The sequence below is a fragment of the Eleutherodactylus coqui genome, chromosome 1 (assembly GCF_035609145.1).
Source record: "Eleutherodactylus coqui strain aEleCoq1 chromosome 1, aEleCoq1.hap1, whole genome shotgun sequence".
In the NCBI taxonomy this organism is placed as follows: Eukaryota; Metazoa; Chordata; class Amphibia; order Anura; family Eleutherodactylidae; genus Eleutherodactylus; species Eleutherodactylus coqui.
Window position 1 is genome coordinate 127870072 of NC_089837.1, and position 27043 is coordinate 127897114.

A 27043-nucleotide genomic window follows, 5' to 3' on the forward strand; every position below is an offset into this window, starting at 1 on the left:
GGACTTTGCAGTGACTCACTGCTGGGTGGACAGAAGGGACATAAAAGACATCACAATGTAGTGAGAGAAGCCCATGGCCCCCCCTAGATTAGGAGCCAGATGACAATTGCGACCCCTATAGCTTCACGACTGGGGGGAACATCATAGTATGCTGCAGTCATGGCACTGCAATTGCGACCTCCTCTATGTTCATAAAATAATTCTAAGAAGGCAAGGATGCATATAGTATAGTATGTTGCTACATCGTAGTATGCTCATCACTTAAGGCAATGGGCTCACAGATATGCTAAGTGCCCAATTTCACATTGAAAAATTGATATAAAAAATATTTATAATTTTATTATTTATTGATTTTCCACGTTTAATGTGTCTCTTCCATTTATGGATTGAATGTGGCTCAGGCCTCTTACGTTCTTTCACATCAGACTCATCAAACCTCTATGGACTTGACTTTGTATATAGAGGCGCAATCATGCTGGTACAGAAAAGGGCATTAACCAAACTGTTGCCTCAAAGTGTGCATTAACATTAGCCTTCACTGGAAATAAGGGGTTTAACCCAAACAGCCCCATCACTTTGAGATGGCCTTTATAGCCACTACTTGGAAACCAATCTGTTAACTCTACTTTTCCAAGCAGAAAGGCTACAATCACACCGACATCTCTCAATAAATGATGAAATTCATATCTTGTGGGATAATATTCCACTCCAGAACATTAAGGCCTCATGTCCACGGCTAAAATAAGATTTAAAATCCGCAGCGTTTTTCCCGCAGCGTGATCCGCGCCCCATAGGGATGCATTGGACACCCGCAGGTAGTTAAATACCTGCGGATGTCATTTTTCCCTTCAGGCGTGGATTGCGTCTGCGGGGAAAAACCCGCGGCATGCTCTATTTTAGTGCGGGTCTCCCGCGGGGACGGCTCCCGCAGGCTTCTATTGAAGCCTATGGAAGCCGTCCGGATCTGCGGAACACCCGTCCCCTGAATTTCTGCTCTCTGGCACGGTAGCGCGGGAGAGCAGGAGTTAAAAAGAAAAAAGGAGTGCCTGGCGCATGCACGTGGCACGCTGCTGGTGTGCCGAGCACATCCGCCGGGCCGAAGAAAGAAAATCCGGCCGCGACGGAGGGAAGATCCGCAGCGTTCGGACAGGTGAGTTTAATCTTATTTTCAGCCTCATGTCCCCGGGAAAGGATGGACCCACTGCGGGATTCTGCATGGAGAATCCGCGGCGGGCCTGATTTTCCCCGTGGACATGAGGTCTAAATGCCTTGCTGTGTAGTTGGTATTTGCCCATTCTAAGTTGTTTGTTATCATTTAGCATTTCTGCAGCATTCCATATAATACTGAATGTATACTTATGCTGCTTTCATACCACTCCAAGGTTTAATGACATGCAGGACTAAAAACTTGAATACAATTGTTTTTGGCACAGTTATTGGAGGTTTTTTTTTCTAAATGTTTATTAAATCCACATTGTTATGACCAATCATTGGTTCTGTGAAGGATTATTATGATGGATGAAAGCATTTCCAAAGTACCTTTCAGTAAACAAGGCAGCAGTATGGTAATTGTTGCTTAAAGCATTGGTTAACGTATTCGCCATAATCATAATTCAGAGTATCTTTTGTCTAAACACAAAATACTTTGTCCGTATGTTGACTTTGTATAAATCTTTCAGGCAGCATTGGAATAGTTGAAGACTGAGTTCATATTTACATGGGCGAGAAAACATGTCAGTTCTGTACGACTGTGAAGGGCAAAACCCCTGAAACAGCTGTACGTACATTGGTGGTAGTGGGATGATGTCATAGATATATATATGTATATATATATTTAAAAAAAATACTCCGCTCTCTACCACTGCGCTGCTTGCCTGCTGTTCGTCCGATCCTCCAGTAATTCAGTTTACTTTGCCTGCAGTGGTCAAGTGGTTGTTTATCGACATGACCTTGTAAACATGTCTTGTAAACATGCCCAAAGCTTCTACATTAGAAGCCCATGTGATATGTTTACAGGATGTCACTGGACCAGAAGACCCAGTGACATTACCCGTCACATTGTGCAGCAGTCTGGCCTCATATTAAGCCCTAATGAAACATCGCTTGAGGCAAGGGGAGTGGGATGAGGGCAAAACTACAAAGTTAAAATAACTCAGACATCCCCTTTAACTAGGGTTCAGCAAAAATCAGGCTGCAGTTCGTAAAACATTCATTCCATCTGTCTTGTGACTATGAGGAAGCTAACAATGTAAATTTCGTCCCATACCATGGACTCATTAGTTAGAAGAATCACAAGAACGTTAGGTTTGCATTCCTGGTTTACATTAACTCAGGCAAGGCTCACTCCTCATATAAGGTTTGTGCTATAATGCATTTTTCACCTCTCTAACTCAATATACGGTCTATAGATTGGTGCTCAAGGGTAATTAAGTCAAACTGGATTGCCATGACATCATGGTGGTCAGACACAGATTAGGTGACAGTTTAATGAACATGCTTTACACTATAGTACTGTACAAGTCTTGTACACATCAGATAATGGAAGGATTTCTTTTCCATGTGTGGAGCGTTATATTTCAAAGGTCTTTCATAAAAAGGTTGGTACTTGGTACATAAAAGGAGAATGCTGGGATAAAGGAAATATGTGTAATTAACAACTGGCTCAGTGACAAAGAATAGAGGGTGGTTGTTAATGGTACAGCTTCAGATTGGGTCACTGTTACAAGTTGTGTACCACAGGGGGCAGTATTGAGCGTTGTTCACTTTAATATATTTATTAATGACATTGTAGATGGCTCACAAAGTAGAATTAGAACTGGAGGATACATGCACAGTCAAGGAATTGACAAGAAGAGAGACACATACTGTAGAGAACAAGTCTCATCCTACAGTCTGAGTATAGCAGCCATGTCCATCCATTGCATAAAGGGTTTGTATTGTGCATTGGTAAAGCCCACATTTACTGGCTAAGACAGATTTTTTATCCACAGCAAATGGACCCACAATGCAACAGCCATGGTGACAACATAGTAACTGAAGTACTCACAGTCATTTCCACTTTTTTGAAAACCCATTGAAATTAATAGGGAAAAATGGAAATGTTTATTTCTGTTTCTCTGCACCAAAAATGAAACAAAGACATGAAAAGCCCTAATGCTTGTGTGAACAGAGCCTAACAATGGTCCCTCAGTGCCTGTGCCCCCTTGCCAAGTAATAGTGCTCCCTCTGTGCCCTTGATCCAACCTCCAAGTAATGGTGCTCCCTCTGTGCCCCTGATCCACCTTCCAAGTAATGGTGCTCCCTCTGTGCCCCTGATCCACCCTCCAAGTAATGGTGCTCCCTCTGTGCCCCTGACCCCCTTTCCAAGTAAGGGAGCATTCACGCAGCATTGACTAATAAATTATATAATGTTTTATGCAGCTATCATGGATCCCCCGAAGAGAATCCCACAACATATTAAAGAAAGTTGTATGAACGTTCCCCAATGGTGGTCTTTATGTGCCTCTGACCCCCTGCCCAGGTAATGGTGGCCCCTTTGTGGCACCCTTTTTTACTGTACGTTATATATTTTTGACAATATTTTCGGGGATGAGGAATCTGGGTACATACACTGCCTTCTGTGCATCCCGGCAGCAGTGTCGTGCAGTTTGCAGAAGAAGTGATTAGAACTACAAGATACAGAGAGTGTCTGTCAGTGTAGCGGTCAGTGCATTGTAACACCTCCTCCCCATCCTGCTTTGTTGGCATTTTTGCTAGGAAGTCCAGTGGGAGGAGGCTAAGAGAATTTAAACAAAAGGAATTTTTTTAAAAAAATTAGTGGGCCATAGAGCCACCCCCTGAAAGGAGTCGCCATAGGCACTGGGCTGGCTTGATTATATAAATTGTCCTAATCTCTTAATTAAAAGCAAGGTTGACATAGAAAAAAAAGGGGTGAAACCAAAGAAGAACTTAAATTCTGGCTAAATTCCCTATCAAGCATATGGACTGGATTGCAGAGATAGCAGTTGCCAGTACTTGAAATATTCATGTTTACAGAGTTAAGAAATAGTAGGACCGAGAGTCTTGGAAGACAATATCTTGCAGACCAATTTACTTTTACATAAGGATTTGAAGGTTCTCACAGTTGTATCATTAGATGAACAGTTCAGAAAGCCCCAGAAATTCCCTAATCCAAAATTAGGAGCAGTTATATAAATTCCAAGAATTGGTTGTGTTTCTGATTTTGAAGCGCCTCATGCTGCCCATGGAACTATTACAAATCTGCCAGTACACATTTCAGGTTCCTAAGCCAGGCACACAGATATTAGTAAACAGCACACAGTAAAATAGAACAAAGTATGGTGAAATAAAGAGCAAATGAGAACAGATCAGGGAATATAAAATATTACTGTTCTGAAAATCAAATAAAGGAAGAAAAGAACAGTCTTTATTGAAAATTCTTTTTTTTTTTTTTTAATTCCCAATTCCGTCCTGCTAGGAGAACATGATAGAACATTTCACTAGAAGAGAGACAAACTCTCACCAAGAAAGTTATTGTACTGTTTTCTATTCCAAAATGTAATTTCCATTCTCTATTTCATCCAGTTATCTGCACTCTGATGTGCTAGGAAATGTCCAGACAAAATAACTCAGCAGAACGCTATAGAATACCAGAGGGGCAACACATTGGATAACAGAGGCTTTCACGTCTCCATGATATTTTTCTTAAAGGGGTTGTCTGAGTTAAGAGAGAACCCTGTCGGCAGGTTGCTTGTGCATTAAAATAAGAAATGAGCAGTTACCTCTTCCAGGTGCTCCGTTCATCCTCTGCAGCCAGCTCCGATATCCCTGTGATGTCCCTTTGCAGGCTGAGCCCATCTACAAACAAGCTGCAGCAGCCATTGACAGCACTCAGCGATCATGGCTGTCATGGGCTGCTACAGCAGGTTTAAAGAACATCACATCTGAACCCCATCTATAAACTACTGATGATCCATCCAGAGGATAGGTCATAAATGAGAAAAAAGGGCAAACAACTCATTTAATGCATTAAATGCACAGTTACACCAACGCTTAACCCCTTAGCTTTTTCCATTTTCCCATTTTCGTTTTTTCCTCCCCCCTTTTAAAAAATCGTAACTTCTTTATTTATCCATCAATGTCGCTGTATGAGGGCTTGTTTTTTGCGAGATGAGTGGTATTTTTCAATGGTAATATGTAATGTTACTGTACCATATAATGTACTGAAAAAATTCTAAGTGAAGAGAAATAAAAAAAATGAAATGCTGCCATCTTTCAGTGCGTCTTGTTTCTACGGCGCACAAACTTCAACACAAATGACTTGATAATTATATTCTATGGGTCAGTACAATTACTACGGTACCAAACTTATATATATTTTTTTGCTGTACTATTTGTATTTTTTGTCAAAGAAATTTTTTTTTTTTTTAATTTTCTGCCGCCATCTTCTGCGTGCAATAGCTTTTTTATTTTTCTATCAACATAGTTGTGCGAGGGCTCATTTTTTGCAGGATGTTCTGTAGTTTGCATTTTTTTCTTGGAAACAGAGTGACCAAAAATAGCACGTTTTAGGCATTCTTTTCTCTCTTTTTTTCCTGACGACGTTCACCGTGTGGGGTAAATAATGCAGTGATACCAAATATGTATTTTTGTTTTATTATTTAGATTCTTTTATCACAAATATGGCAGAAGGGGTGTTATTACTTTTATTACTTTTTTTAAAAATAATTAGTAGAACTTTATTGTTCTAATTTATACTTTTTTTTCTTAAGTCCCCACAGGGAAGAACAAATTGCGATGCTTTAATCGCTCCTGCAGTATGATGTAATGCCATAGCATTACATCATACTGCTATCTGATAGCCAGTCTATCAAGCCACCCCACGGGCACGGCTTGATAAGCATTCTGCCATGACAGTCCTGGGGCCTTTCAGAAGGCTCCCGGCTGCCATGTCTCCCGCACGGCTACCTGTGATCTCATCGCGGGGGGCCGTATGGGACTCCCGAACATCGTTTGGGAGATTTAAATGCCACTTTTAGATGAGCCACGCAACACATCACAGCTGTTGCTGCCGGGTGTCAGCTGTAAGAAACAGCCGCCACCCAGGATGTATGAAGAGAGGTCTCCCTGCGATCTCTCTTCATACATAGGCAGTCGATACAGGCCGTCAAAAGGTCATTAAGGGGTTAACTTGCCTTCGTTTGTTGTGCTAAGTGACAATTTAAAGTTTGCAGTACCTAACCATATACTGTTCATTTGTTTTTGGTTTGGTGTGTTGTGTATCCAACAAGCATTGTAATAAGTATGTTATTCTATAGCAATGTATATCTGCTGTTTATTCATAAACCTCAATATATTTGATTTAACAACAAGCATATCCATCTCTGAAAGTCATCATCTGCTTTAGACATTGGAGCTTTCCTGCATTCCAATATGGTTGTTAGGCAACTTGGACTTTGAAAGGTTAGGTTTGATACACTTCCTCACATGCATTTGGTTAGGCTGAGCTAAAAAAAAAAACGTTCAAATATGAAATCAAAGATAACAATCTGACATTCCAGGAGCTGGATTGACCATATGAAGAGCATTAGAAAGGTTATCCTTATAAGGTATATTATGTTCACTGTGAGTGCTTTATTTTATGTGAGTGTTCATGTGGAAAATACTTTTGCTGAATAAGGGCGAAGTGAGACGAGCGTTTTTTTGCACCCGCCTATGTGCACAAAAAAAGCGTGTCTAATAGAAGCATTGGTTTCCCATGATGTGTTCAAACGTCCGTCTTTTGCAGGCGCAAAATACTCGTACCTGCAAAAGATAAAACATCTGCGCACCAGGAAGGTTTGTGCTGCGCGTAAAGATTCCCCATGGGAAGTGCCCTCATCACTGAACACTGTGACAGCACTTTCACAGTATTCAGTAATGATGGCACTTCCTGCAGGGATGAAAGAATCCCCTGTCACAGCTGTGGCAAAGGACTGCGATGCAATCCTATTCCTTTCAATGGGGCCGGCGCTACTGCTGCCCGTTGAAAGAAATGGGAGAGGATCGCTATCCCCTGCTGTGGCTCTGTTAACTCCAGCAGGTAATTCCATGGACGTAAAACCCCTGGATGCTGTCACATCCAGGGGTATCACCTTGTTGTCCACGGGCCCGTCGGCCCCGTTGAAAACATACAGAGAAGTTTGCGATCCTCTGCCTCAGGTGTGACAGCTGTGGCAAAGGAACGCAATGTTCTCCCATTGCCTTCAATGGGGGCCAGCGCTGCTGCCGCTGGCCCCATTGAAAGCAATGGGATGCAGGCAACCCCTGCAGTGATTTTTGGGGAAGGGCTTTAAATATAAGGAAAATCATCCTTAGCTGTAATAAAAGGAAAAAAAATAACTCACCTAGAAGCGCTGTGCGGCTTTTCTCCCCATCTCTGGCAGTCTTCATCTGTCGTCTAGTGGCCAGGGATACAAAAATCTCCGCCTCCAGAAAACGCTGCCTCTGATTGACTGCCATTCAATGGCTGAGTGCTGCCTCTGATTGACAACAAGGTGAAACCCCTAGATGTGACAGCTCCAGGGGTTTCACATCCAAGGAATTCCCTGCTGCAGCTGTCACAGCCGCAGCAGGGCATAGCAATCTGCACCAATTGCTTTCAATGGGGCAGCAGTAGCACCGGCCCTATTGAAAGCAATAGGCACAGAGCTTTGGCCACACACATTTTGATTTTGAACATGCGTGAAGCAGGGTTTTTTTGCACACATAGGTGCGCCAAAAAAAAACTGCTCGTCTGACGGAGCCCTAATCATAAAAAAATAGAAAATAACATTTAGTATTGTCTAAATAAATATTCATCCACAGATAGATGAAGTTAGAACAACTTTTAGATGTCCTTTAAAATTAACATGTTTTAATTGCACACTATACTGACCTCCAATCTGGCCTGTGACCTGGTACACTTTAAAAGCTAAAGTCCAGTAGGCAAAGCAAGGCAAGTTTATTACCAACCTTACTTCTGCATGTTAAGTCGTTACTATCTGGGAAGGCAGTATGAAGAGGAGCGGCACCTTTGTGTGTTTAAATAGCATTTGTGGAGTGCTGGTTTAAGTCCGTGGATAGCAGACTGGTGAAGATAAACATGGGTGCAGACATCTCCGTGTACTTTATACTTACGTTTTTAGGAGTAGTTACATTTAAGGAGGGCTATAGGCTGAAACAAATTATCATGCCAGATGAGAGTGGAATCTTCCACACTTCAGTGAACATATTTGGCTGCCCAGGCTTTGTACTGAATGCAACAATGTGTGCAGTCATAACACCAATACCCAGTAGAGAATTTCTAAGCAGGAGACTCCAATGATATATATCCCTCAAGCATGGCATTATTAGGATTGGGAGAGTTTTTTTCACCTTTTAATTAAAAACAACCTTTGTAAAGATTGTTGTACAAACCAAAATCCTCCTTTAAAGCACATCTACATTAAGGCCCATTTACACCAGCCGATGATCGCAAAAAAAAAAAAATCGCTAATCCATGATCGTTATAGCGATAATCGGTGCGTGTAAATGTGCGCCCATCGTCTGCTTTTCGGGCACTGTTAGCTGATCGTTAAATTCAGTCCAACATAAAAATCGTCACTCACTTTTATCAGTAGTTCTCCATGGGGGAGTGCTGATAGCATTGTCCCCCCCCCCCCCCTGGAGAACAAAGGATCTCATAATAGTCTTCAGCTATTAGCTGTGTTCAGTGAATGCTTCATTTGCATACCTAAAGGGTATTTAAGTAGATGAGAAGCTACTTAAATACCAATTAATTTTTATGCAAAATTACATTTTTAGGAGTAGGTACATTTAAGGAGGGCTATAGGCTGAAACAAATTATCATGCCAGAGGAGAGTGGAATCTTCCACACTTCAGTGAACATATTTGGCTGCCCAGGCTTTGTACTGAATGCAACAATGTGTGCAGTCATAACACCAATACCCAGTAGAGAATTTCTAAGCAGGAGACTCCAATGATATATATCCCTCAAGCATGGCATTATTAGGATTGGGAGAGTTTTTTTCACCTTTTAATTAAAAACAACCTTTGTAAAGATTGTTGTACAAACCAAAATCCTCCTTTAAAGCACATCTACATTAAGGCCCATTTACACCAGCCGATGATCGCAAAAAAAAACGCTAATCCGTGATCGTTATAGCGATAATCGGTGCGTGTAAATGTGCGCCTATCGTCTGCTTTTCGGGCACTGTTAGCTGATAGTTAAATTCAGTCCAACATAAAAATCGTCACTCACTTTTATCAGTAGTTCTCCATGGGGGAGTACTGATAGCATTGTCCCCACCCCCCCACCCCCCGTGGAGAACAAAGGATCTGATAATAGTCTTCAGCTATTAGCTGTGTTCAGTGAATGCTTCATTTGCATACCTAAATGGTATTTAAGTAGCTACTTAAATACCAATTAATTTTTATGCAAAATGATTGCTCAAAGCTGTCACTCAAACTGTCGTTTGAGCAATCTTTGAGCGATCATCGGCCCGTGGTAAAGGTTACAAGGCCATTACTAAGGTTTTACGTCTCCAGTCAACCACAGTGAGAGCCATTACCTACAAATTAAAAAAAAACTTGGAACAGTGGTGAATCTTTGCAGGAGTGGCTGGCCTACTAAAATTTCATCAAGAGTGCATCAACAACTCACCTAAAAGGACTGCAGGTCTTACTTGCCTCAGTTGAGGTCAATGTACCAAATTCCCAAGACATGGGGCAAAAATGGCATCCATGGGAGGGTTGCAAGGTGCAAACCACTGTTGACCAAAAAGAACACAAAGGCTTGGCTCACAGTTATTAAAAAAAAACATTTAGATAACACCAAGACTTAGGATAATATTCTATGGATTTATGAGTCAAAGGTGTGAGAGCTAACAAAAGTGACACTTCTTGGAAGACATGGCTGGTGTTACATCTGATGTGAAGCTTACATTGCATTCCACAATAAGGTCATCATGCCAACAGTCCAACATGATGGTGGTGGTGTGATGGTCTGGGACTGCTTTATTTCTAAAGGACCTAGACGACTTGTCATAATTCATAGGGCCACGACCTGAATGTCCACCCATCAGTTTGTGACCTAAAGATTAGGCACAGTTGGGTTATGCAGTAGAACAATGATCCAAAACACAGAAGCAACTCCACCACTAAATGGCTCAAAAGAAACAAAATGATGGTCTTGGAGTTTAAGTCCGGAATTAAACCCTATTGAGATGCTGTGGCAAGACCTTCAATTGGCAGTTCATGAAGAACCTCCAATGCAGCTGAATTAAAATAATTCTGCAAAGTGTGGGCCAAAATTCTACAACCATTGATTTGCAGTTATTTCTGCCAGAGTGGCACAACCAGGTATTAGATTATGGGGCAATTACCTTTTCACGTGGGCGATACAGGTTTTTAATAAATCTTTGTCTTCAATTAATAGAATGATCATACAAAAACTGCATTTTGTGTTATCTTTATTTTATATTAAAACTAGTTGGATGGTCTGAAACATTTAAATGTGATGAATTAGTACAAATAGAAGAAATCAGGTAAGGGGCAAATACACACACAACATTGTACGGAATTTAGTGCAGAAATGTCTGATGTCATATAATCAAACAATGTGACATTATCTTTAGCTTACAGCATAACAACATAAATCTCTTAAAACATATTGTTAGATTTTGGTCATAGACATGGAGCACTTTTTCCCTTACTAGGTCTAAAATTACAAGTAAGTGGTAGCTTCTCTACTCTCGCGCTCCTTTGCTTGTGCGACAGCTACATTGATACATTGGAGCCACTCTTCTGCATTCTTTTCATCTTTTGCCTTGAAGACATATGTCTTGTTATCGGTGAAGATCTCAAAAGCCCGAGGGAGACTTCTATCTCGGCGTTTCTTAGCTACAGCTTTGACACTCTGAACTTTGCTTAGCTCAATAGGACAATCATCAGGATCATCTTTCTGGAAAATAGACAAAAGTGGCATGTCACTTAGAATATTTTGTTCTGTTAAGAAAATCTTGTATGCTCAAATTCATAGAAGAGAATCCCATGGCTTGCAACTTGTGCACAAATTGATCAATCTAGCTAGATTATAGCTGTTTCTGTTTTTCTGCATAAATGTCACACTGTCATGGGTCTTGACATCATTTGTAAACCATTGCTACCCTTGAAAAGCATGTAAGAGACTTTGGTGGATGTTTTTTTTTAAAAGCAGTTCATGGCATGACTTCTATCATTTTAAGTACATACAGTAATCGTGACTTATTTTGTAGTAGGTGGGTACAATTTACTTTGAATTGTAATAGTAACATAATATGCAAGACTGCAAAAAGACAAATGTCCATCCAGTTCCACCTGTTTCCACCTCCTCTTGTTGATCCAGAGGAAGGCAAAAAAAATAATGAGGCAGATGCCAATTTACCTCGTTTGGTGGGAAAAGTCCTTCCCGACTTTATAATGGAAGTCAGAATAATCTCTGGATCAACATTTGAAAGTTCCTATCTGACTCCAGGACCCGGATCAACAACCCCACTGGTTATTTAATGTCTATATCCTATAATGTTGTAATGCTCCAAAAAGATGTCTAGTCCCCTCTTAAACTCCTGCATTGATTTTGCCATCAGCACGTCCTCAGGCAGAGAGTTCCACAGTCTCACTGCTCTTACAATAAAGAACCCCCTTCTGTGTTAGTGATGAAACCTTCTTACCTATAACAGTAGCAGATGTCCTCTTGTTACCGCCGCAGTCCTGGGTATAAACAGATCATGGGAGAGATCGTTGTATTGTCCCCTCATGTATTTATACATAGTTATTTGGTCGCCCCTTAACTGCCTTTTTTCCAGGGTGAATAATCCCAATTTTGATAGCCTCTCTGGGTATTGCAGTCCTCTCATTCTGTTTATTAATTTAGTTGCTCTTCTTTGAACCCCCTCAAGCACTGTAACATCTTTCCTGAGCGCCGGTATCCAGAACTGTACACAGTATTCCATGTGGGGCCTGACAAGTGCCTTATATAGTGGGAGAATAATGTTCTCGTCCCTCGCCCCTATACCTCTTTTAATGCAACCCAAGACTTTATTTGCCTTTGCAGCAGCTGACTGGCATTGATTGCTCCAGTTTAGTCTACAATCCACTAGTACCCCTAGGTCTTTTTCCATATCACTTTTCCCTGGTAGTTCCCCATTTAGTGTATATTGGTGACATCAGTTTCTCCTGCCCATGTGCATAACTTTACATTGATCAATGTTGAACTTCATTTGCCATTTTTCAGCCCAAGCCCCCAACTTTTCTATGTCCATTTGCAGCTGTATATTGTCCTCCGTTGTATTAAATATCTTGCATAATTTTGTATCATCTGCAAATATTGATATGTTACTGTGCAGCCCCTCTATCAGGTCATTGATAAATATATTTAACAGAATGGGGCCTAGTACTGAACCCCTTGGCACCCCGCTAGCAACGGTGGTCCAATCAGAGTATGAACCATTTATTACCACCCTCTGCTTTCTCTCTCTGAGCCATTATGTGGAACGGTGTCAAATGCTTACATTAATGGGGTATTCCCATCACAGATGTTTCTGGCACATTCCCAGGGCATGCAATAAATGTCTGATAGATATGGATCCCTCCTCTGGGAATTGCAGCTTTTGAGGATGGTGGTTTATCCAATTTGCAACCATATAATGATGTGGCTGTTACATCCAGCTAGAGAATAAATGGAGAGGCAGCTGCACATGTGTTTGGCTCTGTTTAGTCACATCTTTGGGAGCTACAGAAACAGCCAGGGATGTTTGCTGGGGGAGCCACTTTCTAAACACAAGTGTGGATCCCAGAGGTGGGATATCCTTTGGTTATGCCACATGTATTTGATGGGAATCCCCCTTTACGCCAAGTATTAACCTTCTGGAGTAACTACTCCTAATACCATGGTGCCGCTGGTACCAATTGGGGCTGGGTGTATGCATGGGTGCGGCATGACATCATGATGTCAGCACTGGACCACGTGATGCATCTGCTGGCACATGCATAATGGCATTTGGCTCTGGACACTGAAGGAAAAACATCTCCCTACTTTTCCAATGCTGATAGGCTGGTTGAGCTGTTATGTGTCAGTCAGCCTGTCAGTGGTTTGTTTGAGGTAATTATTCCAGCTTCTCATTTTCAGAGGTTCAGGTAATACATTTGTATACTGGTTCTGCTCTATGGTTAAGTGTGTTTTGGGTTGGTGCTTCTATGTCTTCCTTCTAAGGACTTTGGACTTCAAATTACTATGGTATTTTTCTCTCTCTGTAACTAACGATTGTCACTCCTAAACTCTGACCTTTGTTAATTTATTTGTCTTCCCTGTCTTGCCCTGCCTTCATATATTCCTTCTTCTCCATGTAACACCTAAGGATGTTTTAGGGAATCAAGTTCCAGCCATGGCTTTGCCCTTTCCAGATGGGTGCTCCTGCTGTGGGGTTACCCTTTTCGGGACAGGTATTCTGCTCAATTGGCAGTTCCAGTCAGCGCAGATCAAGCACAAGATCTTAGGTCTTGCTTCCATCTCTATCACCATTAGTTGTGTTATTTTGCATACCTAGCATCTGATAAATCCCCTGTGTCTTACACGCCATTTAGCCTGTCCCTGCTTTCTGTCTTTGAATCTGGTTGTTAGTTACACTGACAAGACTCAACGGATATGACACCTGACCTGCATAGAGTAGAAGTAAAGGTTATCCTAAAGACAAAATAAAGCTTGCAATAATCAACACAAAAGATTTTAGGGCAATTCCTATGTGGAAGAAATTCATGCATGTCAATGTGATGGACATCGCATATGCATTCCAATTCTCTGTGAAAATAAGTCTAGAGGGAAACGCTTTCTCGCCCCTGTTACTATCTATTACTTTCAAGCAAACAATAAGCAGTATAGAACACAGCTTCATGTTACCACCTTGTATGGCTCCCACTATCTGATTCCAAAAAACATAGCTAACAGCTGCTATTAATTTTACTTCATATACATCTACTGTGTCATAAAAAATGATTGCGGACAAAAGCTTTTCTTAGTGAGCAGTAGAGTATAATTTCTATCAGACAATAGTACATCATGATATTGAAAATCATGGGAACGCTAGCATATTAGCCAGGGGCGTAACTAAAGGCTCAGGGGCCCTGATGCAAAACGTGAGCTAGGGCCCCCCTCTTTATCTGTATCTGTACCCGTACCCATACCTAAACCATGCTGCACAGAGACATAACTTGAAGCTTCTTGGCCCCAATGCAAAACCTGTAACAGGGTCCCCAACTATAATGCTTTATTTATAGTACTGGGCTCCATATATGGAGAAGAGAGGCCTTATGGGCTCCCTAAGGCTCCTGGGCCCGGGTGCAACCGCATCCCCTGCACCCTCTATAGTTACGGCCCTGATATTAGCCCTGTACGACCAACACAATGTTATATGAAGATAATGAAGAACAAAAGACATCAGTGTTCGATGTAGACAGTTGTCTGACAATGTTTTTGAATGTGACAGTTAAGCAATCTGTTAGAAATGAGCATAAGAATATCTCTTTGGTGCACTGCCAGCATTACACTATGGTTTGTGAAGTTTGGAATTCTACAAGGTTATGCTTCTTGCACAGTAAGTTGTTTATCAAACATAAAACAATACATTTTTTAGAATTCTACTTGATTAAGCATTTAGGGCCTGGAGCACATAATAAAAAACACGATTTGCTCCAAATTCAGCACTATTCACGCCAAGTCCCATTCTGGCCTTTAGTTTGATGGTTTGGAACAATCTCAGCAGAAATGTGATGAAAACTTGAAAACAATTCCGTCTGTCAAGGAACTACTGGGGACTGTCAAAACAGGGAACCGCACAGTCAGTTTAAGAAATGTTGGCTAATCATTCATATCTAACGTGATTTCTAGTTTTTGAGTCTAGAGGATCATTTTTCCTACAGTGATACAGTTCCTCACTGAGGGGGGCAAGTATCAAGCGGTGCTTGTAGTGACATTTCAATACTAAATGTGGCTATGAGGAATATCACATAGTGCTGCTCATATTGCAGCCTAATTTATGTTATCTTTTGGGAATGATACACAGATTTATTTCTACACCTAAACCAAAAAGCAGACGATTGGCCACTTTTTATTGTTTTTTTACATATGCTGTAAACTGGTACATGGGATGAAAACCTGTGCATCAAGATCACCATCACCTGTAGTCATACTATGTAACTTGTTATTAAGATATTTAGGCGTGTTTCACATATGCCTTTCTAGAGTGCTATGATATTACAGGATATAGACATTAAATAACCAGCGGAGTTGTTGATCCGGGTCTTGGAGTTAGGTAGGAACTATCAAAACATTGATCCAGGAATTACTCTGACAGCCATTATGGGGTCTGGAAGACATTTTTTCCCCCCCAGATGGGCTAAATTGGCTTCTGCCTCATTGGGTTTTTTTTTTGCCTTCCTCCGGATGAACAAGGGCGGGTAGAGTGCTATGATATTACAGGATATAGACATTAAATAACCAGCGGAGTTGTTGATCCGGGTCTTGGAGTTAGGTAGGAACTATCAAAACATTGATCCAGGAATTACTCTGACAGCCATTATGGGGTCTGGAAGACATTTTTTCCCCCCCAGATGGGCTAAATTGGCTTCTGCCTCATTGGGTTTTTTTTTTGCCTTCCTCCGGATGAACAAGGGCGGGTTGAAACAGGCTGAACTAGATGGCCATTGTCTTCTTTCAGCCTAACATATTATGATGATACTATGTTACATATGGAGGATGTGAGTGTTTAAAATATACATTTCCATCATACCTTGATGTGGTCCTATATGGTTATCCATGCAAAATAGCTGTAGGTTGGAAAAAAAGCTGGCCATACACCATGGAGCGACATTTGTGGACAAAGTTGCAACTTTTGGTAGTTTTCTACTTCTCTTCTCACTTTTTAAAAGTGCTAAATAGACGAAGTTTTGTGGAAGATGGTGAGACCTCAAGTGTCCCAACAGATGTACGTTAGAAATTGGAGTAAATTATAGCACATATCTATACATGTTCACAACAGATTTAGACTTGCTTTTCTGTTGCAAAGATGCAATAAATTTATTAACCACTTTAGTACCAGTTTTTTATTTTCATTCTTCATTCCTGCCTTCCAACTTTTGAATTGACATAACAGTATAAGGGTTTGTTTTTGCAGGACGAATTGTATTTTTTATTGGTACCATTTAATGTACAGTATAATCTATGTTGAAAAAAAACTGTGCCATTTTCCCATTTTTAGTGGGTTTAGTTTTTGCAGCCTTCACAGTGCAGTAAAAAAAAAAAAAAGACATATGACCTTTTTTATGGTTCAGTATGATTGCTTTATAAAACTTTATATAGTTTTGTAATGTTTTTTCTATTTTAAAACGCAAATAAAAGTTTTTTCAAACAAAAATTGTTTTCCGTCTCCATATTCTGAGACCCATAATTTTTTGTCATCGCCTGGGCTGTGTGTGGGCTTGTTTTTTTGCAGAGTGAGCAATAGGTTTGTTATTACCATTTTGGGGTACATACATCCTTTTAATATGGTAGGTCTTGATTGCGCTGGGGTGCCTTTGGGGCATGAGAGGGGGCTCCCCCATTCCGGCTAGCTGTTTAGACATGGGGTAACTTTGATTTTGGCATCTAAAAAGTTAACTGCCGCAATCAAAACTAACTGTGATAATGGCTGTCAGCTATGAGAAACAGCTGATAGTCACCGGATATGGAGTGGACTCGACTCCCAAGCATGCTCCATACACACTTAAGGATCAAAGAACGTTTATAGTTATTCGGAATTCATGAATTGATTAACAGGCTGGCACATCTTAATAAATGTGTTGCATTTTACTCCAGTGCACTTCGCATTCATACCAGCGCAATAATCGCAAGACTTTGCAAATTACTCCATAGTGTAAATGACCCCATAGTGAATGTCAGTCATATTTGACTGACAGTCATTAGTCCTTATTTCCATACATGGGGTATATGCAAATCTTTACCAAATGGGTGTTTCACTGAGTTTACATACATGCACAAACATGTTTGTAAGGGCTTATTCAGTTTTCACGCCCAGCCGATATACGCTGTCCCTTTCTGCAGAGGGAGGAGGCGGGTCAAGCCAGGAGCAGTGCTCTGAGCTCCCGCCCCCTCTCTGCCCTCTCTCCGCCCCTTGCCACTATTTGCAATGGGAGGGGACAGGGCAGAACTTAGCTATTGCAAACAGTGGCGAGGGGTGAAGAGGAGCCGGGAGCTCAGTGCACTGCTCCCGACCCGCCTCCTCCACCTGCAGAGAGGGACACCGTATATCGGTCAGGTGTGAAAACCCGGCCGATATACGCACGTCTGAATAAGCCCTAAACCTGTTGGCCACATTCAACACCCTTCTAATGAATGCACTCATGTAGTTAATGATAAAAAGTGCTATTTAACCTAATGAAGCAAAAACAATATTGCTGCACACATTTCAGCACATCTGCTTCGCATCTTGTATATCCCTGATCAGCAAGGATAAGGGTTCACCATTCTATTCCCTCTACAGTACAAGTTAATACACAGCTGCATGTGTTTAGATATAGTAATTCAATTAAGAGCTTTTTAATATATTTTAATAATCAAAAAAGCACCCTAGGGTTGTAGTATATAGAACATGCTCTTATGAACTGCAACGTATCAGTCGCCACAAAAGAAGGTAATTGGATTTCTATAGCTCCACAATAAGGTCATAGCAGGATATTGATGAGAAGCTTATGTATGGTCATTTTTTCAGATTACTCATTTTGATGTGTGACTGCAGGAGACTAAAGCTCCCCGTACATTTTAAATAGTTGTTGGCCAAACTCTCATAAGGACATGAAAATTGAGAAAATGTGGCTTGTTTTTTTTATAATAGACTAGCTGATTACCGGGCGTTGCCCGTGTATTTTATTTTTAGACATGAAAAGAATTTAAATATGTGTGTGTGTATATATATGTGTACTGATTTAATAATTTAGTATATGAGGAGGAAGAGGTCATCTGTGTTATATAATGGTATATGAGGAGGAGGTGGGCTGTGTACTATAATGGTATATGAGGAGGAAGTTGTCTGTGTAAGATATTACTATCTGAGGAGCAGGAGGTCTGTGTAATACTGGTATAATTAAAAATGAAAAACTCACCGACTTCCCCTGTATAGCAACCAATAACAATAACAGCACAGCTTTCACTTGTTATACTGCTGAGGTAAAATGAAAGCTGTGCTGTGATTGGTTGCTATGGGCAACACAGATTTCCTTTTGGACAGCTTTCATAAGAGTGGGTGCTGGGCTCATTTCTGTGTGGTACATAGTGGCTTAGTGGTGGTGGGAAGCTGTGTGGTAGTTAGAGCAAAGAAGGATGTTGTTTGCGTAAGATATTATTAGCTGAGGAGCAGGAGGTCTGTGTAATATATTAGTATTTGAGGAGGAGGAGGTCGTCTGTGTAATAGATTAGTGCATGATGAGGAGGAGGTCGTCTGTGTTAGATAAGACAATGAAATAAAAACCATCTGCTGAAGTGCATTTACAACATTCCAACCGCCACCACTTCCCCCCCGGGGTAGGGGGGCTGTCTTATCCCCCACAAATTTGTCCCCATGGGATGAGTTATATATGTACCAAGTTTGGTCGACATTGCTGCAGGTGTTCATGAGCTATGGCAGATACACACATACATACATCCTACACCCCCCTACCCCATAGGGGTAGTGGGGCTGTGTTATCCCCACCAAATTTGTCCCTATGCGATGAGATGCCTATGTACCAAGTTTGGAGGCTGTGTGGTAGTTGGAGCATCAGTGCTGGTGGGAGGCTGTGTGGTAGATGAAGGCTCAGTGCTGGTGGGAGGCTGTGTGGTAGATGAAAGCTCAGTGGTCGTATGAGGCTGTGTGGTAGATGGAGGCTCAGTGCTGGTGGGAGCAAACACATAAATTCCCCTCCCTCCCCCCAGGGGTAGTGGGGCTGTGTTATCCCCACCAAATTTGTCCCCATGGGATGAGTTATATATTTACCAAGTTTGGTTGAAATTGTTCCGGCAAGGACTGATTTAAAATGTCAGCCGCGCTCTGGTAGTAGTGGTTCCGAGCTGCGTGATATCATAATAGAATTGTGCTGCTGTGAGGCTGTGTGGTAGATAGTGGCCCAGTGCTGGTGGGAGGCTGTGTGGTAGTTGGAGCATCAGTGCTGGTGGGAGGCTGTGTGGTAGATGAAGGCTCAGTGCTGGTGGGAAGCTGTGTGGTAGTTGGAGCAAAGAAGGATGTTGTTTGCGTAAGATATTATTAGCTGAGGAGCAGGAGGTCTGTGTAATATATTAGTATTTGAGGAGGAGAAGGTCGTCTGTGTAATAGATTAGTGCATGATGAGGAGGAGGTCGTCTGTGTTAGATAAGACAATGAAATAAAAACCATCTGCTGAAGTGCAATTACAAAATTCCAACCGCCACCACTTCCCCCCCGGGGTAGGGGGGCTGTCATCCCCCACAAATTTGTCCCCATGGGATGAGTTATATATGTACCAAGTTTGGTTGAAATTGCTCCAGGTGTTCATGAGCTATGGCAGATACACACATACATACATCCTACACCGCCCTACCCCATAGGGGTAGTGGGGCTGTGTTATCCCCACCAAATTTGTCCCCATGCAATGAGATGTCTATGTACCAAGTTTGGAGGCTGTGTGGTAGTTGGAGCATCAGTGCTGGTGGGAGGCTGTGTGGTAGATGAAGGCTCAGTGCTGGTGTGTAGCTGTGTGGTAGATGAAAGCTCAGTGGTCGTATGAGGCTGTGTGGTAGATGAAGGCTCAGTGCTGGTGGGAGCAAACACACACATCCCCCTCCCTCCCCCCAGGGGTAGTGGGGCTGTGTTATCCCCACCAAATTTGTCCCCAATGGATGAGTTATATATTTACCAAGTTTGGTTGAAATTGTTCCAGCAAGGACTGATTTAAAATGTCAGCCGCGCTCTGATAGTAGTGGTTCCAAGCTGCGTGATATCATAATAGAATTGTGCTGGTGGGAGGCTGTGTGGTAGATGAAGGCTCAGTAGTCGTGTGAGGTTGTGTGGTAGCTGGAGCATCAGTGCTGGTGGGAGGCTGTGTGGTAGATGAAGGCCCAGTGCTGGTGGGAGCAAACACACACATCCCCCTCCCTCCCCCCAGGGGTAGTGGGGCTGTGTTATCCCCACCAAATTTGTCCCCATGGGATGAGTTATATATGTATCAAGTTTGGTTGAAATTGCTCCGGCGAGGACGGATTTAAAATGTCAGCCAGGCTCTGGTAGTAGTGGTTCCGAGCTGCGTGATATCATAATAGAATCATGCTGGTGGGAGGCTGTGTGGTAGATGAAGGCTCAGTGCTGGTGTTTGCTGGAGTAAATACACCCCCCCCCAGGGGTAGTGGGGCTGTGTTATCCCCACCAAATTTATCCCCATGGGATGAGTTGTCTATGTACCAAGTTTGGTTGAAATTGCTCGAGGCGTTGATGAGTTATGGTGGCACATACACACATCCTATTTTATATATATAGATTTGGGATTTTTGTCTTGAGTAAATATAGCTGGTGCACAACTCAGGTGCTTTAAGTGCATTTTAACCCTTTAGTTATGTAACTAATGTTAGCCTTAGGCCTTAGTCACACGGGCGTTTTTTCACGCGATTTGCGGATCGCATGACGGATGCGCATCCGCAAATCGCGTGACCGGTGCGCGCAAGTCGCCCGCAAATCGCCCGAAAATCTGCTCCTAGCCGCGTTTCATTAGAAACGGGCCGGAGCTGTCCAGCGCATTGCATTCAATGGAGACGGCAATAGAGCCGGCTCCATTTAAAGCAATGCGCTGCGGGCGAGCCCGGGATGAATTGTCGGGAAGGGCTTAAATATATAAGCCCTTCCCTGCAATTCATCCTAAAATGTGTAAAAATAAAAAATATATATATACTCACCTTCTCCCGGCAGCCGGAGCTCCGCGCGGCCGTCCTGCAGTGGGTGTGAAGGGGGTGTGAGTCAGACCTGCCCCCTGATTGGCTCAGTGCTGAGAGGCAGCAGTCACACACCCATTCATGAATTCATGAATGGGTGTGTGAGTGAAACCTGCCTCTGATTGGTCAGGGCTGTGACCAATCAGAGGCAGATCATTCAGCAGGCGGGGATTTTAAAGCCCCACCGGCTGAATAGTGCCGAGAAGCAGTTCAGGAGAACTGACAGCGGCCGCGGCTAGACTCCGGCTGCAGCGGAAAGGTGAGTATACAATTTTTTTTATTTTAACACATTTTAGGATGAATTGCAGGGAAGGGCTTATATATTTAAGCCCTTCCCGACAATTCACCCTGCGCACGCCGGCAGCCCATTGCTTTCAATGGAGCGGCTGTATTGCCGGCTCCATTGAATTCAATGGGCAAACATCGTTCTTCTCTGTCACAGCTGTTACAGCTGTGGCAGAGAAGAATGATTTGTCTTCTATATGTTCTCAATGGGGTCGGCGTCATCGCGTAGCTCCGCCCCATGACGTGTGCCAGTTCCAGCCTCCTGATTGGCTGGAATCGGCACGTGACGGGGGCGGAGCCACGCGATGACGCGTACAAGGGGGCGGAGCCAAAACGCCGAAGGGAGAAGACCGCACAGCGCAAGCGCGTCTAAAAAAGCAAGAAGACACCGAAATTAGACGGAACCATGGCGACGGGGACGCTAGCAACGGAGCAGGTAAGTGAATAACTTCTGTATGGCTCATATTTAATGCACGATGTATATTACAAAGTGCATTAATATGGCCATACAGAAGTGTATAACCCCACTTGCTGCCGCGAGACAACCCCTTTAATCAATTTTGCCGTTTTTTTAAGCTGCTTCTTAATGTTCCTCAACAGAAGCGTCTGCAACAACTGCTGATAAAGCTGTGGAGTATGGCGAATGAGTCTGCAGTTGGTGTCTGTGTACTGAGCTTCGTTATCTGTGTTCTCTGTTCGGAGGACCTATCTCATCAGCTGTTTAGCACATCACAAGCAGTTTTTAAAAAAATCTAACAAAAGCATTTGATTAAGCACATTACAAAGTATCTTAAAATCATATGTAACCCCCCCCCCCCATAAGTTTAGTTATTCTTTAGGACTAGTATAATCCCTTATGCATTCCAGCAGTCATGACTTTTTAAATTAATTTTCTATGTACCAGTATTATGATAGCTTTTTTCTGTTGGAGAGGTTTTTAATGGCACTATTTTCTGGTACATATAAGGTATTGAATAGCTTATCTTATCTTTTTGAGGGGAGACAGGTTGTAATTAAAATACCAACTGTATGTTAAAAACATTTTTTTCAAGATGACTTCTAGTTTTCATTGCTTCCATTTTGGAGTGCATACAGATTTTTCACTATTTTTTATTCCTGTATTGGGGAGGGGAGATGAACAAAGAACAGCTGATTGGGCATTGTTTTTAAAGAGATTAAACAGGCAGAAAAAATTGAAAACAGCTGAGAGTTTTAACAAAACATAAAAGAAGACATTTCCACCTCACCACTGCCACTCCCATTCCACTGGTGCCCAGTCCCTTACTGTTCTTCACTTACCGCTGCAGCAGTGATAAAATCCCAACATAGGCACATGTAACTGCTGCAGCCAATCATTGGTCCAAATAAGAAGTGTTTACCTTCCCAAATTCCCACAATCTCCCCATTACCCATCAGCCTTCTCCTTACCCCTCTGATTGATCTCTCCCCTACTTTACCTGATTTTACTAGTTTTATTGTACAAGTTTATAAAAGTAACAGCAATTCTGATGGTAAAGATAGAAAGAATTTGGTACTTTTCAGGGCAGACTAGACAGGTACTAATGCCAAAAGACAGAGTTCAACCTAAACCGTTGGTTGACTAATCAAGCCCAATCTGCTATAAGTGGTCTGATCATTATTATTATTGAGCTTTTTCCAATATGTATGGAGTGACATGTACCATGCAGACTATATAAAATCTAATCTATCTCATATCTATCTCTCTCTCTCATATCTATCTATCTATCTATCTATCTATCGATCTATCTCATATCTATCTCATATCTATCCCATATCTATCCCATATCTATCTATCTCATATCTATCTATCTATCTCATATCTATCTATCTATCTCTCATATCTATCTATCTCATGTCTATCTATAGCCCCATTTACACAGGACGAGTATCAGGCAAACGATGCCTGACACTCTTCCCCGCGTTTCTTCGCTCCGGTGTTCCTGCACGGGAGCTAGCAGAGCAGGCTGGTTCACGGAGCGGCCAGCAGGGGGCGGGGCAGTACAGGAGATTTCTCTCCTCTTGCTCCCCCGCCCCCCTCCATTCACATAACACAGTGGCCGTTGACTACTGAACAGTGGCTGTTTAAGCTGAACGATGAGCTTCATCGCTCTTCCTTTATGCAGCATGAAAGATGAGCAATGAAGCTCATCGCTCATCGTGCAGTTTAAACAGCGGCCTTCAGTAGTGAACGGCCGCTGTGTTATGTGAATGGAGAGGGGCGGGGGAGCGAGAGGAGACAAATCTCCTGCACTGCCTCGCCCGATCGATTGCCCGACACTCGTCCTGTGTAAATGGGGCTTATCTCTCTCATGTCTATCTATCTCTCTCATATCTCTCTATCTCATATGTATCTCTCTTTCTGTCTGTCATATTCTTTTCTATGAAATTTTTTTTTAACGTAATTTAGAAAAAATATATTACTATGTGATACATAAACAGTGTCATCCTTCATGGATCAGTTTGTTTCTCTTTCAAAATCTTAGCACTCCTAGGCATGTTGCCTTAAATGTATTTCTATTTACAGCCAATATTTAGTCAGATTTAATCTCCGACTCATCTCTTTTGTACAAAATGTCCAATACGGCTCAAGGTAAATCAATACCCTAAAGACCCATTTAGACTGTAGGCCATGTGCGCAGTTTCAGAACAGAAAAAATACAGACCCCTTCGATCAAAAAACAAACATGTCCAGAGTCTTTGGCTGGCAGCTACAAGTTGTATTATCATGGGGTGAAGAATAATTAACGCCTTCAGGAGAACCTATGTAAACATCAAGGAAAATGTACAGTACATGAATGCTTACACATTTTCCTTTCCGAAAGAGAAGCTGGTTTCCTGCAAGTGTAAAATAGCGTGTTTTCCACCTTTTGATAAATTTCCACCGGACCTGCTTCTCTTTAAGTCTTCCTTCAATCAGAGGTTGGCCTTCTTGATTTACGACTGAAAAAAAAAAGAGAAAACAATTAAAACACATTTTTTCTTGGTCTCTAAAAAAAAATCAAAGCTTGGATATGGGCCAGGCACAACAATGACCTCTTGTAAGAATTTACTGTAAGTGAGTCATTGAGGAAAATAATTTATCCGAACTCTATATGGATGATTAGCAAATATCCTGTAGCTCATGGAGCTCATGCATTACGTACTGTATCATTTGGTAGATGCTCCAACCTCATCTACTTAGAAGGAAATATCTTAGATTTGATATGTCCGTTCAGAAATTGTATGATCTAAACAATGCCTATTGTAGACTTTATTTACAAGAATTGTTTTCTCTCAAGCCTTTGGCTTGCAGCTCCTGCTATGGACAGGGATGTTTACAGAAGTCTGCTCATGGAAATATAATGAGGAAAATCTGCTCATTTGTAGGAATTACTTTTGTGGAGCCTTTTTAAGACTATTGGATACAGACAGGCTTTTCTTCTCCATTACTCAAACAGTTTCTCTTCCAACAATCTTTTGGTTTCTTGAACAAACATATCTATTGTGTCAAAACCAGGGAAAATTTCGCCATCCTGTAGTGTTTGGAAATGTTTCCGAACCACTTTCCCAAAATATCCCAAGACGAATAAGCAAATTCTACCGAGAATGTATAGAACATTTTTATCATAGTTAGTGGAAATTTGATAAAGTTAATATTGTCTGGTTTACTGGCAGTGCCCACCATTCCAGAGAAAAATGGATCAATTTATCATTAAAAGTAATAAACATAACTTTATCATTAAATTCTTTCTTCTATCATGGATCATTTCCAATTCTCTACATGTAGCCGTATAAAAGATAACGCATAGGCATGGACAGGACCAGGCTCATATCTCTAATTGGTATATAAACATTTGTATGCCTGCTTAATGCCACAGCTGCACTACAATATATTTATATACTAGTGAAGCAAGAATTGTTACGTTTGTGTAAGACACAACTATGATAGCCTCTATGAATGTCACCAACATGTCAAATCATGATGCGATAATGTCCATAGTAGTCCGACATATATACATATAACATCACCCACACAAAGGATACACCAAAAGACAGGAATGGAAATGCTATCCTTAATCAACATTGGCTTAGAGGACCATGTCTAATAGTGGAGTGATCGTTCCGATCGCTCCATGCCTTTCGCCTAAGGAAACTAGCCTGTCCTTAGATTGAAAATAGGGAAGGGCATGGAAATGCCTACAGAGCTAAGAAGAGGCACATAACAGACAGGGGTCTACAGACACAAAAAACAGAACATAGTTCAAGTGTCCGACGACAACAGATGGAGGGAACTCAGGCGTTCACACACCAATTGATTGAGGGGATTCAGGCATTCGCATACCAACAGACGAAGGGGATTCAGGCGTCCACCAATGAATGGGGAGGATTCAGACATGACATATACCTCAGACGTCCAAGCACCATCAGACATATGGAACAGACAAAAGTAGACTCAGACATCTGACAACCATCAGACAGGTGGCACAAATGACATAACTTAGACATCCGATCACCATCGGATGGGTGGCTCATATAGGACAGCACTTAGACCAAACATATACAAAGCCAGACAAACGTCTGAACAGCATGCATGCAAACAGCAGAATAACCAGTGTCCATGTGAGGATGGGACTAAAATAAATACACACCAGTTATGACTGATTGGCCGGCTAGGGAAAACACCTCCCTGTTGGCCAATCACTCCACAACAGGAGATATTAAAACAGGGATGAGAATCGGGGGAAACATTACATACTGAGATATTTGTGACAAACGACTTCTCAGGGAGCTACTGCAAAAACAGGATACACCAATGGATTCCCGATGGATGACTCCTAAGGGAATGACAATGACAATGACAGGAGACCCAGAGAGATTTCTGAAAGACGACACTTAAAGGACCTTCTGCAGTGACAGGAAAGAGGCATTTAATGGCTCCCAAGGCACAGTCATGTGGACCAGGCCGACATACCGGCTCCACTTCCTGATTGCAGCTGACGCGCCGCAGCCAGTATCAGTTAAAATCTCATAAACCAGTAGTGATTCTGGGATTTTTACCTTTGTGCCTTTATGGAGAACAGGAAATGTAAGTGCCAATCACTAAATAGTATTAAAATACTTATGCAAATTGCATCTATAACATTCGTTAAGTAGTTTTGAAGATGAGTAGCTGAAATAAACCATAGGCACAATGTTCTTTAATGTTGGTATCTACTGAAATTACTGGTGGTTTTACTGGAAATCAGAAAACCAAATTGTTTTCCTGGGTTTTAATAACCTTCAACAAAAAATGAATGAAAATGTTTTTTATTGATGCGGTAATACATATACATGGTGCCTGGCTTTGCTCCACTGAAGTGAATGAGGTTGAGTTGCAGTACTGCACAGAACCAGTATGCAAGTGTGGCGCTGTTTTTAGAAGAAAGCAGACCTGTTTTTCTCATCATGTGAAAGCCCTTTAACCCATTTGCGACACAGCCAATTTTGTTGACAGTGTTTTCATGTTTTCATTTCTGCCTTCCAAGAGCCATACGTATTTAAGTGTTCCATTGACGTAGCTGTATATAGAGTCTAGGAGGCTTATACCTTTGATGCTAAATTACCCCCAAGTGTCACAATACATAAATAATGATGAATAGGTCAGAAGCATCTCATAGGCTGTATGAGGTTCCAAGCTGACTATGTTGGGGGTAGTCAGAACCTCAGTCCAAATTGCTT

General features: G+C 41.9%; 1 protein-coding gene across 1 annotated transcript in view; it reads right to left on the reverse strand.

The window, feature by feature from the left end:
- Positions 1-10523: 10523 nt before the first annotated feature.
- VEPH1 (ventricular zone expressed PH domain containing 1) overlaps positions 10524-27043 on the reverse strand; it is a 252596-nt gene continuing 236076 nt past the window's right edge. Inside the window, exons 13-14 of the mRNA XM_066600287.1 lie at positions 24150-24286; positions 10524-10981 (exon numbers count right to left, since the gene is read on the reverse strand). Coding sequence (XP_066456384.1) covers positions 10745-10981; positions 24150-24286 — 374 coding nt within the window. The 3' untranslated portion in view covers positions 10524-10744. The remainder of the gene's footprint in view (positions 10982-24149; positions 24287-27043) is intronic.